This window comes from Leptodactylus fuscus, chromosome 7 (assembly GCF_031893055.1).
Source record: "Leptodactylus fuscus isolate aLepFus1 chromosome 7, aLepFus1.hap2, whole genome shotgun sequence".
NCBI classification, from domain to species: Eukaryota; Metazoa; Chordata; class Amphibia; order Anura; family Leptodactylidae; genus Leptodactylus; species Leptodactylus fuscus.
The window spans coordinates 24,764,414-24,781,454 of NC_134271.1; the positions used below are offsets into that span (position 1 = coordinate 24,764,414).

The 17,041-nt window shown below is 46.3% G+C and overlaps 2 protein-coding genes across 2 annotated transcripts; both read right to left on the minus strand.

Moving 5' to 3' along the window:
- Nucleotides 1-312: 312 nt before the first annotated feature.
- Nucleotides 313-10,582, minus strand: SAXO4 (stabilizer of axonemal microtubules 4). Its single transcript, XM_075281404.1, has 11 exons — nt 10,501-10,582; nt 9,455-9,590; nt 9,197-9,350; nt 8,979-9,107; nt 6,384-6,447; nt 4,347-4,447; nt 3,926-3,994; nt 3,738-3,824; nt 3,584-3,664; nt 3,400-3,488; nt 313-430 (listed from the first exon to the last, which is right to left on the minus strand). The coding sequence occupies exons 1-11, from the start codon at nt 10,580-10,582 to the stop codon at nt 313-315; spliced, it is 1,110 nt and encodes a 369-aa protein (XP_075137505.1).
- A 1,438-nt stretch (nt 10,583-12,020) lies between these two features.
- SDHAF2 (succinate dehydrogenase complex assembly factor 2) lies at nt 12,021-17,041 on the minus strand. Its single transcript, XM_075281354.1, has 4 exons — nt 16,945-17,041; nt 14,992-15,185; nt 12,912-13,021; nt 12,021-12,350 (listed from the first exon to the last, which is right to left on the minus strand). Exons 1-4 carry the CDS (start codon nt 16,966-16,968, stop codon nt 12,220-12,222), a joined length of 459 nt encoding a protein of 152 aa, XP_075137455.1. The 5' UTR covers nt 16,969-17,041; the 3' UTR covers nt 12,021-12,219.

Here is a 17,041-nt window from a genome sequence, read left to right on the forward strand (position 1 = left end):
ACTTCCAGCCATTACTTACTGCCTTCTGCAATATAAAATTTTCTCAATCTCATTGCATTGTAACTATAAATTTTTGAGCACAGACTTACGGGGTAAGCGCTATGGTGCGGAGCTATTTATTGTAGCTTTGTGTCATGTTTTCTGAGTTAACCATTGAAAGCTCTGAAGAGTGTTGAGTTGTTCAATATCTTTACTACCTGCAAATGAAATATAAGAGTTATTGTAAGCTATATCCTATATACAGTGGGAGTATATAGAGTCAATGGGAAAAAAAAAAAAAAGCACCCATCCCCCTTACCTACTAAGATTGGTTTAGATGCCAGGTATATGTCCTTCATTATTCACAGAGAAGCCGCTGTGCAGTTGTTTCTGGATCCCACCACGTGTCCAACCTTCTCTGTCTCTACCGTGGGCTACAGGATCCCGAAACCTGGGAATGATACCTCGTGGTTACACAAAAACTATCAGAGAAATGTGTTGTGTCCACTTGTATGCGTAAGACATGGTTTCCAGCAGACGTTGCGATATACAGATTTACACTGACCCCAGAGGCGTCACTAAAGATCCACGGGCTGACCACCATCAAAGGCAATCCAAAAGGAGATCAATGACGTTTAATCAGACTTGGAGTAAGTTCACACAGAGTTTGTTTTTTTTTTTGTTTTTTTCAGGCCATTTATTTCAATGTGAGTTAGAAGTGTCATGACCGATCTTCAGGCAGATTTCCCCTGGCGAGGTTCCCTACCCCTGCCCTAAGTAATGCTAAGGCTCCGGGGCCTGGGTGCAACTGCCTTTGAACCCTCTATAATCCTTAAAGGGGTTGTCCCGTCACAAGGATCCTATCTATACTGCTTGTAAATGTGAATGTAAGACTTTTCCTAAATACATTGCTTCAGCAAAACTGCTTTGTTTGTCCACTATCTCACTTTATTCATTTTTTTGTGGCCACAGCCCTGACCTAGCTGCTCCTGAGTCAAGTGATGTGTCTGCTGCTCTCAGGGGGAGGGAGGAGGGGCTAAGTGCAGGGAGTGAGCCTGGAGAGGGGGGTAGTTTACCCTTTGGGGGAAGGGGCCGCCAATGCAGGGTTAGACGCCGGCACAGGTGAAGCCAGCAACATCACTATGCTTCTGCCCTGCATGAAGCCAGCAGCGGCAGAAGCGATGCTGTTATTCCGGAGCGGAATAACAGCATCGCTTCTGCCGCTGCTGGCTTCATGCAGGGCAGAAGCATAGTGATGTTGCTGGCTTCACCTGTGCTGGCGTCTAACACTCCCTGGCATCCGCTGTAATAGAGAGGCGGATGCCGGGGACAGTTAGACGCCGGCACAGGTGAAGCCAGCAACATTGCTATGTGCCTGCCCTGCATGAAGCAAGCAGCGGCAGAAGCGATGCTGTTATTCTGCTCCGCTCCGGGGTCACATATGCAAAGCCAAGCGGCGAGATGCCGCCGGCCCTGCGTGCACGCTCATACACCAGTCTAGCCTTCACAATGCGAATACAGACCCGGCACCCTGTCGTGTCTGTATTTGCATTGTGAAGGATAGACTGGTGTATGAGCGTGCACGCAGGGCCGGCGGCATCTCGCCGCTTGGCTTTGCATATGTGACCCCGCCCACCAATGACGAAACAAAGCCGGAAAACAGAAGATTTCAAAGAAACGAGGACTGGTGAGTATGCGACGTGGAAGTACCCCTTTAAAGAGCACCTTTCATCAGATCAGTTTTATATACTGCTGGAAAGCTGACAGTGCGCTGAATTCAGCGCACTGTCGGCTTTCCCGATCTGTGCCGGGTGTAAAGCGCTATCGGTCCCGGTACCGTAGCGCTTTAGTGTCAGAAGGGTGTTTCTGACACTTAGCCAGGGACGTCCTTCTGCCCAGCAGTGCCTATCGCACTGTGCTGTGGAGCGGGGAGGAACGCCCCCCTCCCGCTCCTGATAATACTCGTCTATGGACGAGCTGTGTGAGCAGAGGGAGGGAGGAGTTCCTCCCCGCTCCACAGTACAGCACGATAGGCGCTGCTGGGCAGAAGGGCGTCCCTGGCTAAGTGTCAGAAACGCCCTTCTGACACTAAAGCGCTATGGTACTGGGACCGATAGCGCTTTACACCCGGCACAGATCGGGAAAGCTGACAGAGCGCTGAATTCAGCGCACTGTCAGCTTTACAGCAGTATATAGAAATGCCTGTGCCCAATCTGATGAAAGGTCCTCTTTAAGGGCATTACTGACTTGTCAGCACACTGCGACATACACTATGTGATCAGAAGTATCCAGACACCCCCAAAAACATATGTTTCTCACATTAGGTGCATTGTGCTGCCACCTACTGCCAGGTCCTCCATATCAGCGACCTCAGTAGACATTAGACATGGTGAGAGAGCAGAATGGGGCGCTCCGCGGAACTCACAGACTTGGAACGTGGTCAGGTGATTGGGTGCCACACATCACGCAGGTCAATGCCAAACGACGCCTCGCTTGGTGTAAGGAGCGTATACATGGGACGATTGAACAGTGGAAAAACGTGTGGAGTGACGATTCACGGTACACAATGTGGCGATGCGATGGCAGGGTGTGGGTATGGCGAATGCCCGGTAAACGTCATCTACCAGCGTGTGTAGTGCCAACAGTAAAATTCGGAGGCGCTGGTGTTATGGTGTGGTCGTGTTTTTGCACCCCTTGTTTTGCGTGGCACTATCACAGCACAGGCCTACATTGATGTATTAAACACCTTCTTGCTTCCCACTGTTGAAGAGCAATTCGGGGATGGCGATTGCATCTTACAACACGATCGAGCACCTGATCATACTGCCCGGCCTGTGGCGGAGTGGTTACACCACAATAACATCTCTGTAATGGACTGGCCTGCACAGAGTCCTGACTTGAATCCTATAGAACACCTTTGGGATGTTTTGGAATGCCGACTTGGTGCCAGGCCTCACCGACCTACATCGATACCTCTCCTCAGTGCAGCACTCCGTGAAGAATGGGCTGCCATTCCCCAAGAAACCTTCCAGAACCTGATTGAACGTCTGCCTGCGAGAGTGGAAGCCGTCATCAAGGCTAAGGGTGGGCCAACACCATATACCATGTCCGGATACTTTTGATCACATAGTGTATTATGGTTTCTTTGAGAATACGTCCATTACCCCATGTATTCTTATGAAATCCAGCTGTATATAGGTGGATCATCAACGCCAACAACCCGCAGATGAAATCGCAGTCAGAGGCTAGTATTCTATATACTAACAAAAAACACCAAAACTACCCATGACTAATGCAGACGATTCACAAATCCTTGAGATGGGTCATTCAATTTTGGCTAGTTGGTTTTCCATCTTAAAGATGTCGGAATGAATAGGGATACAAATGATTAGAATAGTGAAGCAGGTCTAGATCCACCACCTTAGGTTGTAGTTGGTCAGATACTGTTGTGGAGGCTCCTGCCCTGACTGTACATAGGGGAGATTATTGATACTGAATCCAGATGCCTCCTAAAAGAAAATGGAACATGGAAGTCATACTGTATATTCTAATTTATAATCCGAAAAACATGATGTACCTACCTACAACATGTTCCTCTACTTACCTTCTTACCCACAAAAGTCCTTCCTAGAAGGTTGTCTTTGTTCTTATCTTTATCACCAGTTTGGAAGTCAATAAATGGAGCCTGAAATGGAAATGTCCGGTCTATGTTGGAGAGATGAATGAAGGATACGGGAAATGTCATGAATGAGACTTACATTGGTTGGAAGAACTTGATCTAGTTCTCTGGAGAAACCGCTGTCTCGGTCGGAGTTTCTGGCCAAAGTTGGTAGAGGTTCTCTGCCCTGGGTTATAGGATCACAAGACATTGGATAGAGTGAGAGACTGTTGTAACCACTGAAGTACTAAGACAGTATATGATATATCAATTCTCCTAAAGGGTTACCTGCAAGATGGACGCTGGTAGAAAATCAGTCTTGGTAATGCTGTGTCCCATGAATCGATGGTAGCCTTTCTATGACATACAAGCACACATGAACAATCCGTGTAGTAAGTAAAATAATACATGGCATAAAACAAGGCAACTGATGGATCTATATATTCTGGGGTTGCCATTTTATTATATACTACACAGCCCATCTGCAGCAAGAAGGCAAAGTCCTGTCCATCCGCCCGGGCTGGTGGTTGCACAATTCTGCACATAACTATCTCCCAAAATTCTGCAGTGATTGTGGATGGATGGGGTACATTGTTATAGCTTTCTACATACCAAGAATGTGTCCATTTCTTACTGAATTCATTATCATATTACTCCACATCTGCCATCTATCAGTATTATATGTCTATATCAGTGGTGAGAGTCTTACTGGTACTCGGTACGGTGAATAAGGGTCATAGGTAATCGGTTCCAAATTTGATCCTTCAGTGAATCCAGAATTTTCCATTTCTCCAATTGTTTGGGATTTGCCTGTTGAGGAGGAAGTTGATATTCATACCATCAGCGTGACCCCCAGTGGTCAGTACAAATACTAGAGGTTTCATGGAGAAGAGGGGTCGGTGGGCACTACCCCCAGGTTTTACCATGGCCCTTTCTTGCTTTCCCTATCCACCCAATCCTGGTCATTTTTCCTATTAGGGCCCGTTCCCACGATGTAACGCGCCACTTATTCTGACACATAAACACGTGTCAGAGTGAGCGCTTCACAACAGATCCCATTGACTTCAATGGGTGCCGTCTTACGCGTGCTACACATTGAAATCAATGGGTTAAAAAGCCTCCCATTGATTTCAATGTGTAGGGCGCGTAAAACGGCACCCATTGAAGTCAATGGGATCTGTTTTGAAGCGCTGACTCTGACACGTGTTTACTTGTCAGAATGAGCAGCGCGTTGCATCGTGGGAACGGGCCCTTAGGGTGTGTTTACACGGCGGAATTTGCATTGCAGTGCACCAGCATTCTGCTCCAGATTAGGCTCAAATGAAATGGGCCTAATCGGGAGGGAGGCTCGCGCCACGGCTAAAGGGTCATCTCGCTTCTTTTTTCTGCTACTAGCTACTTAAATGGACCATGGGAAGAATATGCAAATTTGTCTTCCATGATGTAATTAGGAAGTCAGCTGCTGCCTCAGTATTGCAAACCAATAGAGGGACGCTCACTGGAATGTGCAAGTCTGTCTTCCCTGATGTAATTAGGAAGACAGAATTCCAGTGAAATAACCCAATAAAGGTTGCTCCCTTTTGCATCATGCTCGACCTTCCAAGAGGCCTTTGTTTTGCAATGACGCTGGGATTATTACCAGGTATAGTCTCTCAATCGAGGACGGCCATTTCGATGTACTTGCATCTCATCAGCTCGATGTAGAGAGGACTATAACCTGGTATAGGTGAGAGGTTTAGACAGGGTTAAGGGGATATTGTCACTCCTTGGGGAGAGACCACCATATAGGTGTGTGGAGACTTATGCAAAAGGGAGCAACCTTTATTGGGTTATTTCCCTGGAATTCTGTCTTCCTAACTACATCAGGGAAGACAGGCTTGCACATTCCAGTGAGCACCCTATATTGGTTTGCAACACTGAGACAGCAGCTGACTTCCTAATTACATCATGGAAGACAGATTTGCATATTCTTCCCATGGTCCTTTGCGAAGTGGAGTGCTAAAGGCTTAATAAGTTTCCACACACCTATATGGTGGTCTCTCCCCAAGGAGTGACAATATCCCCTTAGCTACTTAAATGGGAGCCGGTTTTGGCAGGGGATTTTGAGACGGAGTCCGCATCAAAATCCGCTGCCAAAAAACTCAGTGTGAATGAGCCCTAACTGCACGGGCACTGCCATTGACAAGATCCGGGAAAAGCAATGAACCAAGCACTGAAAGCAATAAAAAATATAAGATCATGGCTCATTTGTTCTACATTTCTCCTTACTGATATGAGGCTCACGGCAATGTCTGCACGCTGTGTTCACCACCATACTGCTTTTCTTAGCAGACCTAACTTATTTCCTATCTGTGTTGTGTTCCTTCATCTGTCTCTTTATTAGTTTTGCACCTGCTTATTTCCTCCTGCCTACCCCTGTATGTATTTAAGGTCGCGTCTTTAGTCCTACTCTGAGCAATGCGTTGAGTTCCATGTTTGCATTCTGCTCTGTTCTGGTGTCTGTCCTGTCATGTTTGTCAGTCCTGAGTTTTGTTTACGTGCATGATGCCCAGTGTCCTTGTCTAACGGGACCTCAGGAGGTAGCAACCATGTGTGCTCCCCACCATGAAGACCAGATCCCAGTATTGGAGGTAAAAGAGGATTCTGCTAGAAAACCCCCCATAGAGGTGGCCCCAAGCCCCACCACCTTGTAGCACAGTTGACCCACAATCTATGTTCTCAGCAATCTGCTGCCTGTGACACTCACCTGGGTGATGAGTTGCCTTTGGTATGAACTTGGTTTTGTATTCTGTAGACATGAAGGATGGGCCCTATGGCAATAAGATATATTCAGTATGGCAAACATGGTATTCTTAGAATATTCCATCACACTGGATCACCACCTAGCCAGCTATATACATTACATTTGGCCAATATGTAGTTCATTTGGCGCTTCAGTCTATCAAGAAAAGATCGGCCATGCTGGAAAATTTCAAGCCAGTCTTTGGCATGATCAGCCACTTTTGGACGACCATCAGCCAATTTAGTCATCCAAAATCTAATGTGTGATGCTGACTTTAGATGCCGTATGTAACTGTAGTATCTGACACAATAACACATATGGCGGGGTGTCACACTGTACATGACCCCTAACGGTCCATTCACACGGAGGAAGTTGGCGCTGATTCTGGCACGATAACTCGCGTCAGAATCAGCGCTGAAAAAAAGACTCCCATTCATTTCAATGGGTTCCACGCGGAAAACGGAACCCATTGACGTCAATGGGAGTATTTTTATAGTTATCGTGCCAGAATCAGCGCCAACTTCCTTCGTGTGAATGCCCCCTAAAGCTGTATATTAGTCCCAGTACATGGGGCACGGTTATAGTATTATACACGGTTACATGTAGAAGCGTAAGTTGAACCTCTGGGGCCCCAATATAAAATCTGTAATAGGGCCTCTATCTACTATGTGCCATATATAACAGTTGCACCTTTGTGGCCCCCTCAGGGTCCACTGCTGCACCCCCTATAGTTTCACCCCTGGCTACATAGTTGTATTAGGAAAAAAAGTGAAGGGGAACCCGGTCCCGTTGTTCTGTTTAGTAGTTAAGGTGATGACCACTTTAATGGTGCCACCAGGACCTATGGTAGCGGGTCCCCTTGCAACAGCACCGCGTTTAGAGTGCTGTCCCAGGCAATGAACCCGGACTGCCCTGATTGCAATTCAACACTGGCCATTGGTCCACTAAGGAGGCATTATACTATCTGGGGACCTTATAATTTAGGCGTGGAAGGTATGTCTAAGTGGTGGTGGTGTTGGGAAATTCCAGTTATGAAACAATTGCAATGGGCCTACCAATGTGGTAAAATGGCCTCGGTTAAGATCCTCCAAAGTAAGGTATTGATGGTCCATCCTTATGAGAGCTCACCGACATCCGTGGGGGTCTGGGAGTCGGCCCACACTGATCCAATACTCATGACCTTCCCTAAGGATAGGCCATCAATATCTGATCTTGGAGAACCCATTCAATATCTTGTTTAGAGGTAGAGTGATTAAAGGGGTACACCGCTGAGCCCAGTGACTGGCTTTAGCAGTAACATAATGACTTGACAGAGGCCGGTGGTCAGAATCAGACAGGCATTACTAGACAGGTAGGGGATTCAGCAGGTAAGTATTATTATTATTTATTTATATAGCAGCATTAATTCCATGGTGCTTTACATTTGGGGGTTACATACAATATACAGGTAGATATAATACTAGCAATGACCGACTGGCACAGTAGGGTAGAGGGCCCTGCCCGCGAGGGCTTACAATGAGGGAAGGGGGGTAGAGACAGAAGGAGAGGGGGAGACTGTACAGATGGCAGTGCGGTGATAGTGTTATTGGAGGTTGTAGGCCTTCCTGAATAGGGGAGTCTTCAGGGCCTTCTTGAATCCTGTGATTGTGGGGGTCAGTCTTATGTGTCTTGGTAAGGAGTTCCAGAGTATGGGGGATGCACGAGAGAAATCTTGGAGACGGTTGTGTGAGGAGCGGATGAGAGCAGAGCGGAGTAGGAGGTCTTTGGAGGATCTGAGGTTACTTGTGGGCAGGTAGCGGGAGATGAGGTCAGAGATATATGGAGGGGACAGGTTGTGGATGGCTTTGTATGTCAGTGTTAGTAGCTTGAACTCAATTCGCTGGGCTATAGGTAGCCAGTGGAGGGACTGGCAGAGGGGAGCGGCCGATGAAGATCGGGGGGTGAGGTGAATTAAGCGAGCAGTTTAAGGTGGACTGGAGGGAGGCAAGGGTGTTTGCTGGGAGTCCATGGAAAAGGGTGTTGCAGTAGTCTAAGCAGGAGATTATGAGGGCCTGGACGAGCGTCTTAGTGGTTTCAGGGGTGAGGAAGGAACGGATTCGGTGGATGTTCTTGAGTTGGAGGCGGCAGGAAGTGTTGAGGGTTTGAACATGTGACTTGAAGGATAGGTCAGGGTCCAGGGTTACCCCAAGGCATCTGGCCCATGGGAAAGGGGTAAGTGTGGTTCCGTTAACTTTGATAGATGGGTCAGGTGGAGGGGCCATGCGGGATGGGGTGAAAATGATGAACTCTGTTTTCTCCAAGTTGAGTTTGAGAAAGCGGGAGGAGAGGAAGGAGGCTACGGCCGCTAAACAATCTGGAACTCTGGCCAGCAGGGAGGTAATGTCTGGTCCAGAGATGTATATTTGGGTGTCATCGGCATAGTAATGATATTGAAAACCATGAGATTCTATGAGTTGGCCTCAATACTTGGTATCTTATGTTATACTTTGCCTGCCTGTACCCCAATTTACTCTGATCTCTGCCAAACCCATTTAGGAATCACCCTCGTCATTGACTCACATGTTGCAAGTTTTCCACGTCAGGAGACCCCTTCCCTTGTGACGCCAGCAGCAGCGGTCGATGTTGCGGTAGTATACCAGGGATGACTTTAGAGCCATGATCCCGAGTGTCAAAATGGACTGACTTTACCTATCATAATGAACACAGAAACAATTGGGAGAACCCTCTTCCTATACAGATATTACCGTAGTATGACGGAGACATTTCTCGTTACTTACCGCTCTAGACTTGGGGTTGGTGACTTCACTGCTCCTAATATACCCACTTTGTGGGGAGTAAAGCTGATGGGGCAATGACTCTGCACCCATCACATGCTGGAGAGGGGTGAAGTCTCTGCTTGTGATCGATGTGTAATTGTTCCGTAGGATCAGGCTGATAAAAGACAATTACAGTAAATTCTAGATTCCATGGAGAATAGACTCATTCATCAATGATCAATAGCACATTATAGAGGGAGAATACAATGATCTGCTCACCCCAGCTGTGGGTTATCCTTCCGGTCTAGGTTTGGGGAGTAGTAGACAGCTGGACGAAAGTTAGACTGGTACCCTGTACCGCGATGGGAATGAGTACTAGATTGCAAGATGCTAGCTGCCGAAACGTCCGGGTGACCTGTATGACAACATCGAGCACCATGAAAGCAATTGTTATATTTCTCTTAATAGAACAAGCCAGTAGTGCCACCTATATGTAGGTGGGCGTAAATACCAGGGTAGTAGGCTTAGATGTCACCACTTCTGGCATGTCTGAATACCTGTATTCCCTGTAAACGAACAATTCTGGAGCATCCATTAAAAAAAAAAATAAAAAAAAAATAAAATCTGAGATGTCCCTCTGTTATTCCTCTTGGAAATGTATGACTTTTGAAAAGCTGTGTCCATACACAGTCTAATAGTGTCAGCATCAACTGAACAGAAACATAGTGTGTTGGGATACCATCAAATGAGTTAAAGCTGACCGAGGCGCCATTTTACCGGCGGCGCATGGGTGCTGCTATTTTGCCAGGGATTGCTCCCAGGCCTGTCTGTAATGATTTTCTTTTGCAGCCTCCACTATGTAGCCTGCAAAAGAAATGACTTTTTTTTTTTGCAATGCATTGCATTAGTGATAAGACCCCTAGCGGGTCTAATAAATGTGAAAAAATAAAATAAAAAATCGCACAAATGCAATTTTTTTTTTAAATCCACCCCATTCTGAATGTTTTCCAGCTTCTCAGTACATTATACAGAATTATTAACGGCGGCAACATGAAGAAAAAATTGTCCTGCAAACATTAAGACTTCATATGGCTCTGAGAGCGGAAAAATGTAAAAGTTATGAGGTTTGAAGGGGGAGTCAAAAAACGAAGATCGAAAAATGCCATCGGCGGGAAGGGGTTAAAGCATAACTCAATTATTACAATTACAAAAAGAATTACATTTCCATGTCAAGTATTAAAACACAGGACAGAGAAAGGAGCGATAGTCAGTTTATAACTTCATCATTGTAACATTGTCTTATGTCTCTCTTACTGCGCACTCACCATATGAGGTGTTATAACTGGTACAATAGAAGTTAAGAGGGTCGCAGCTTCCTCCTGAACTCCCCCGAATTCCTGGAGACATTGTTCCAACAGCAAGATGTCAGTAAGAAGGCGAGGAGATGTCTCATGGACACGGAATACCTGCACACAGAGTGGCGACACAAATATCCAGGCTACAGTGACTATGGTAACTCAAACAATGTGGAGTGCGGTGTAGAATTCCATTCACAAGAGATCAGCCGCACGTCACACTGCGTCTTCACCGGGCAGGAGAATATCTCTAATATATTCAAAGCAGCATCAATACTCTATAGACTGCCCCTTATACTGCACATACCCCCCCCCGGACTACATGACGGATAGCCATAGCTATCCTGGAAGGAGGAGTTCACCCTGAAGATTTTGACACTGAATTGCGCACAGATTTTGCCCAGATTCTACCTGCCATTGTTATAAATGGGAAGCAGATCGCAGCAGGACGCTGAAAAAATAAGTGGAAAAGTAGCGGAAAATGAAGAGGAATTCTTATTAAAATGTATCATCCTTAGGCCGGGGCCCTGGAAAAAAATGCAGCGTGTTACAGTCACGGCATAGTGGATGGAATACTCGCGAATTCCATCCTCACAGGGCAGAAGAATACAAAGAGCGGACTCGTGGCGATTTCCAAAACCGTTGCAGAAAGTCGCCACCGTGTTTTTTCCTGCAGCGCTTTTTTTGCTGTGGGACGCTAAGTGGGGCTTAGCCTTAAAAAGTGTCTACTGTAACTCACACCACTGAGCACGGGCTTGTACCATATGGACAGATAACTATGAACAATCCACGGCAAATTTCTCTGGGGGTTCCACATGTACGCATTCCGTTGCGACTGCCGCGATGAGATGCCGATGCTGCGCACTGGCATCCCGCTATGGATTAGGCCCTAATGAATGGGCCGGAGGCTCGCGCGCAGCTGATTCGGCCACAAAATCCGCGGCAGGTTAGGGCAGCTCGCTTCTTTTTTCCACAAAAAGCTAGTGGAAAAAAGAAACAAGCGGGGGGCCACACGGTGGCTCAGTGGTTAGCACTGCAGCCTTGCAGTGCTGGAGTCCTGGTGTTCAAATCCCGCCAAGGGCATAAAACCATCTGCAAGGAGTTTGTATGTTCTCCCCGTGTTTGAATGGATTTCCATCCCATATTCCAAAGACATACTGATAGGGAAAAATGTACATTGTGAGATCTATGTGGGGCTCACAATCTACATTTAATTTAAAAAAAAAAAAAAAAAAAAAAAAAAAAAAGCAAGCGGCTCCCAGCAGATTTTGAGGCAGATTCTACATCAAAATCCGCTGACAACTTGCCCCGTGTGAACCAGCCCTTAGTTAGAGATGTGACTGCTTGGGACCCCAATAAGGAGAAATCGGGCAACACCAGGTAAAATGATACAATACAGTGTCAATATAAATCAATGAATGTGTTGGGTGGTCCAGACAGAGACGTTACCCCCACAGTAGCACCCCCTGGAATAATAATTCTACAATATATGTCCTTGTATCCATGTGTGTTATTTTATTTACAATAGTAATACATTTGCACCCTATTCACACAATACTTTCCTTTATTAATAATACAATATATATTTGATAGTAAAGTCTCCTTTATGTCTATCATCACAGGATCGGTGCACAGGTTGCTGTTGCTTGGGACGGGTCGGCCATGACACGTGAGAATCCAGTCAGTGGGTTACTGCGCCTCCTTAAACAAATACTCCAGGTCTGGCTGTCTCAGACGCTGCTCCATATCTCGGTTCTTGGCAAATTCCTTTAACAGATTCATCATTTCGTTGTTGTACTCCTCAGGCGGCTCCTGTGCCCCTGTAAAAAGAACAAAAAAAAACATATAAAGCAAGTGAGTAACCTGTCCGTATGGTGCAGCCCCTACAAGCTTGTGCTCAGTACACTGCCTAGAATATTTCATGTACTGCCAGAGGTGTGTGGAGGCAACTTTCTCCCCTCTACCCAGTAGCGTAAATAAAGTCTTGTGGGCCCCGATGTGATCTTTAGTCCGGGGCCCCCTACCTCATCCCTACAGCGAATTCTTGATAGTGATGGTTACGGGTGCTAAGGAGTTTAATCCACCTTAGTGTGGTTCGGGGAATCTGTGGGTCTCCTTGGCTTATGGGCCAGATGGAAGCTGCAATCTCAATACTGATGCCAGTGCTTATGGGCCCCCTAAGGCTCCTGGGCCCCGTTACGACTGCACCCCCTCAAGTTATGCCCCTGCCTCTACCCATATAGAGCACAAGCATGCTCATGCTTAGGGATTACACATTGCCAACAAATATGTACAGCTAACCTTAGACCAGTTAGCAGGATGCAGATTCTCTTCTCCTCCCTGGTCCCCTGGAGCAATTTTTAGGAGCAAAGCTACTATACCTGTAACCCAGTAGTAGATATCCCAGTCATTGCTAGGCGCATTGATAAGACGATCATACTGTGACATCTGTTCCTCTGTCATGGTGTTCAGGTATTTTTTGGCAAACAGACTATAAAGACAGAAAGATATGCGTATGCTTATATACTACAGCACAATATACAGTACATACGGTATACGGTACAGAGGATGTAACCTATTAGGCCGGGTTCACACGATGTATTATGGCACGTAATGTGGTACGTAGACGCCGCGGGAGCTTTTGCGGGCCGTATACGCTCCCATTGTTTTCAATGGGAGCCGGTATACCATATACGCGGCGCTATTTTGTGGCCGCCGCAAAATAGCGCCGCATATACGGTACCGGCTCCCATTGAAAACAATGGGAGCGTATACGGCCCACAAAACCTCCTGCGGCGTCTACGTACCACATTACGTGCCATAATACATCGTGTGAACCCGGCCTTAGGGTGGAAGTGGATGCCGCCATGTCCCTCCAATCAGCTAAAGCATAAAGAATAGTATATATAACCAGACAGATGAGCGCTACCTGAGCAGTATACAGTTCTCCAGTATGTATAACCAGATATATAGATGGACGCTACCTGAGCAGTATACAGTTCTCCAGTATGTATAACCAGACATATAGATGGACGCTACCTGAGCAGTATACAGTTCTCCAGTATGTATAACCAGACATATAGATGGACGCTACCTGAGCAGTATACAGTTCTCCAGTATGTATAACCAGACATATAGATGGACGCTACCTGAGCAGTATACAGTTCTCCAGTATGTATAACTAGATATATAGATGGACGCTACCTGAGCAGTATACAGTTCTCCAGCATGTATAACCAGATATATAGATGGACAGTACCTGAGCAGTATACAGTTCTCCAGTATGTATAACCAGATATATAGATGGACGCTACCTGAGCAGTATACAGTTCTCCAGCATGTATAACCAGACAGATGAGCGCTACCTGAGCAGTATACAGTTCTCCAGTATGTATAACCAGATATATAGATGGACGCTACCTGAGCAGTATACAGTTCTCCAGCATGTATAACCAGATATATAGATGGACAGTACCTGAGCAGTATACAGTTCTCCAGTATGTATAACTAGATATATAGATGGACAGTACCTGAGCAGTATACAGTTCTCCAGTATGTATAACCAGATATATAGATGGACAGTACCTGAGCAGTATACAGTTCTCCAGTATGTATAACCAGATATATAGATGGACGCTACCTGAGCAGTATACAGTTCTCCAGTATGTATAACCAGATATATAGATGGACAGTACCTGAGCAGTATACAGTTCTCCAGTATGTATAACCAGATATATAGATGGACGCTACCTGAGCAGTATACAGTTCTCCAGCATGTATAACCAGACAGATGAGCGCTACCTGAGCAGTATACAGTTCTCCAGTATGTATAACCAGACATATAGATGGATGCTACCTGAGCAGTATACAGTTCTCCAGTATGTATAACCAGACATATAGATGGATGCTACCTGAGCAGTATACAGTTCTCCAGTATGTATAACCAGATATATAGATGGACGCTACCTGAGCAGTATACAGTTCTCCAGCATGTATAACCAGACATACAGATGGACGCTACCTGAGCAGTATACAGTTCTCCAGGATGTATAACCAGACATATAGATGGATGCTACCTGAGCAGTATACAGTTCTCCAGCATGTATAACCAGATATATAGATGGATGCTACCTGAGCAGTATACAGTTCTCCAGTATGTATAACCAGACATATAGATGGACGCTACCTGAGCAGTATACAGTTCTCCAGTATGTATAACCAGACATATAGATGGATGCTACCTGAGCAGTATACAGTTCTCCAGTATGTATAACCAGACATATAGATGGATGCTACCTGAGCAGTATACAGTTCTCCAGTATGTATAACCAGATATATAGATGGACGCTACCTGAGCAGTATACAGTTCTCCAGCATGTATAACCAGACATACAGATGGACGCTACCTGAGCAGTATACAGTTCTCCAGGATGTATAACCAGACATATAGATGGATGCTACCTGAGCAGTATACAGTTCTCCAGCATGCCTCTCTTACGGCTCTCGTATAACAGTCTTGCTCGCTTTACTTCTGAAGTTTCATTTTTGCGCTCTTTCCAAACAGGCAACTGGATCTCTGCTGCGTTTCCTGCTGTATCACCAGTGGTCATAAATCGTGGTCCTTGGCCAATAAACACACGTGTAAAAAGCGCACACTGCAAGAAGAGCAAGGAGGGGGTTAATCCAAAGGTCCTAAAAACCAAATCTGCTCAAGTGCACGAGAAGTCTACTGTTATGTATATGGGGTCATGTTATAGTTCCTCTGTCGCGGCTGATTCATCCACGGAATCTGCGGTAAGACAGTTCATCTCGCTTCTAGCTAGCGGAAAAAAAAGAGAGCAGCTCCCGTTTTTGCAGGTGGATTACACGTCAAAATCCGCCTGCAAAAAAACTCCATGTGAACTAGCCCTAAAGGGTATGGCCAGCTTAGCGGACTTTCTGTTACAATTACACCTATGGGGGAAACGCCGGCGTTTCCGTAGATATAATTGACATGCTGAGATTTCCAATACAGCGCTGGTTTTGGAAATCGCGGCGTTTCCGCACCGTTAGAATCCCATCCTCTTTGCCCTTACTGTAAAACGCTGGGGGCAAATTACGGCATTTCCATCCCGTGGGGCCCCGGCTTTAGGCTAAAGCTCCATGTTCTAGAAACGCAGCTTTTTTTGTTGCAGATTTTGCTGCATTTTTTTGAGCCAAAGTCAGGAGGGGATTGAAAATACATAGGAAGGTCTTATAGGTCTCCCTTCTGTTACCTCCACTCTTGACTTTGCCTAAAAAAAAAAAACACAGGAAAATCTGCAACAAAAACCGCTGCAACGTGTAGGCTCAGCCTTAAAATGACCTCCATGGGAATGAGTGATCAGCAAATGCATAGCTATAAGGGGCAGCAATCTGTATAGATTCCTAAAGCAAGGGGGGGTGCAAAGCCTGTCTAAGGCTAGGGAACCATGTGGCATAAACGCGTGGTACTTCTAGCAAACCCCAACCACACAATGCAAAAAAATACATGCAGCGGAGATGCTGCGATTTCCAAAATTGCCGTGGTTTTGGAAATCACAGGATGCCAGTTATACCTACAGAAATGCCGGCGGTTTCCCTATAGGCATAATCGAAGCAGCAAGTCCACAAAGACGATTTTTCCCATTACGTGGGGACTTAGTCACAAAGAGACCCCAGTATTATAGATCACACATGGTAAGTGGGGACACGACTACAAATTTTGCTTTGGGATCCAGGGGCGTAAGTTATCCCTCTGGCGATCAGGACACTTTACAGGTAAAGGAAAACCACTGGCCACAGATTTTGGCTATACCCCATTCGCAATGTGTTACAGTAACAGTTCTGGAAATGCTGCGGAAAAATATCTGTGTGGATTTCCACATGTCAATCTGAGACAAAACATGCAGATTTTGCATCGGTAGCACGACAGATTTTTTCCACCCCATCCGGATGTGCTCTTGGCGTACAGTGGACCAGAACAACGGACAGGCGACCTACGTATACTGGTGGGCCTCAATGACTATCATGGGGTCGATGCGCTTAGGACTGTCAGTCTGCTGATTTCAAGTGAACATTGCAATAGACTCTAGCACAAATGTGAGCACAGCCTTAGCAGAAGGTTATGTAACATGGAGAAGCCAGTGCAGTGATCTGTAGCTATAGCATCTATGGCCAAGCTGTTGCTCTAAGGATAAACTACAACTCCCAGAATGCCCCAATAACTGCAGGAACTGGAGGCATGCTGGGATTTGTAGTTTCCAGGCCATAGCTTGCTAGGATCCAGGCTATCAGGTAGTAGCAGCCCCCAGAAGAGGTCACTTGAAGGTGATGTCTCTACATGAGGGGCCCTGCCCCCAGCACATGCACTGCAGCAGGTGACCCCCCCACTATCGGTGTGCTGCACCGCCTCACCCGGGCTCTGATCCCCGGCAGCATCCTGACGTCACTTTCACCGCCCGACCCTAAGAACCGGAAGTAGCTGAGGACGGGAAGACCGTCGACCGGAAGT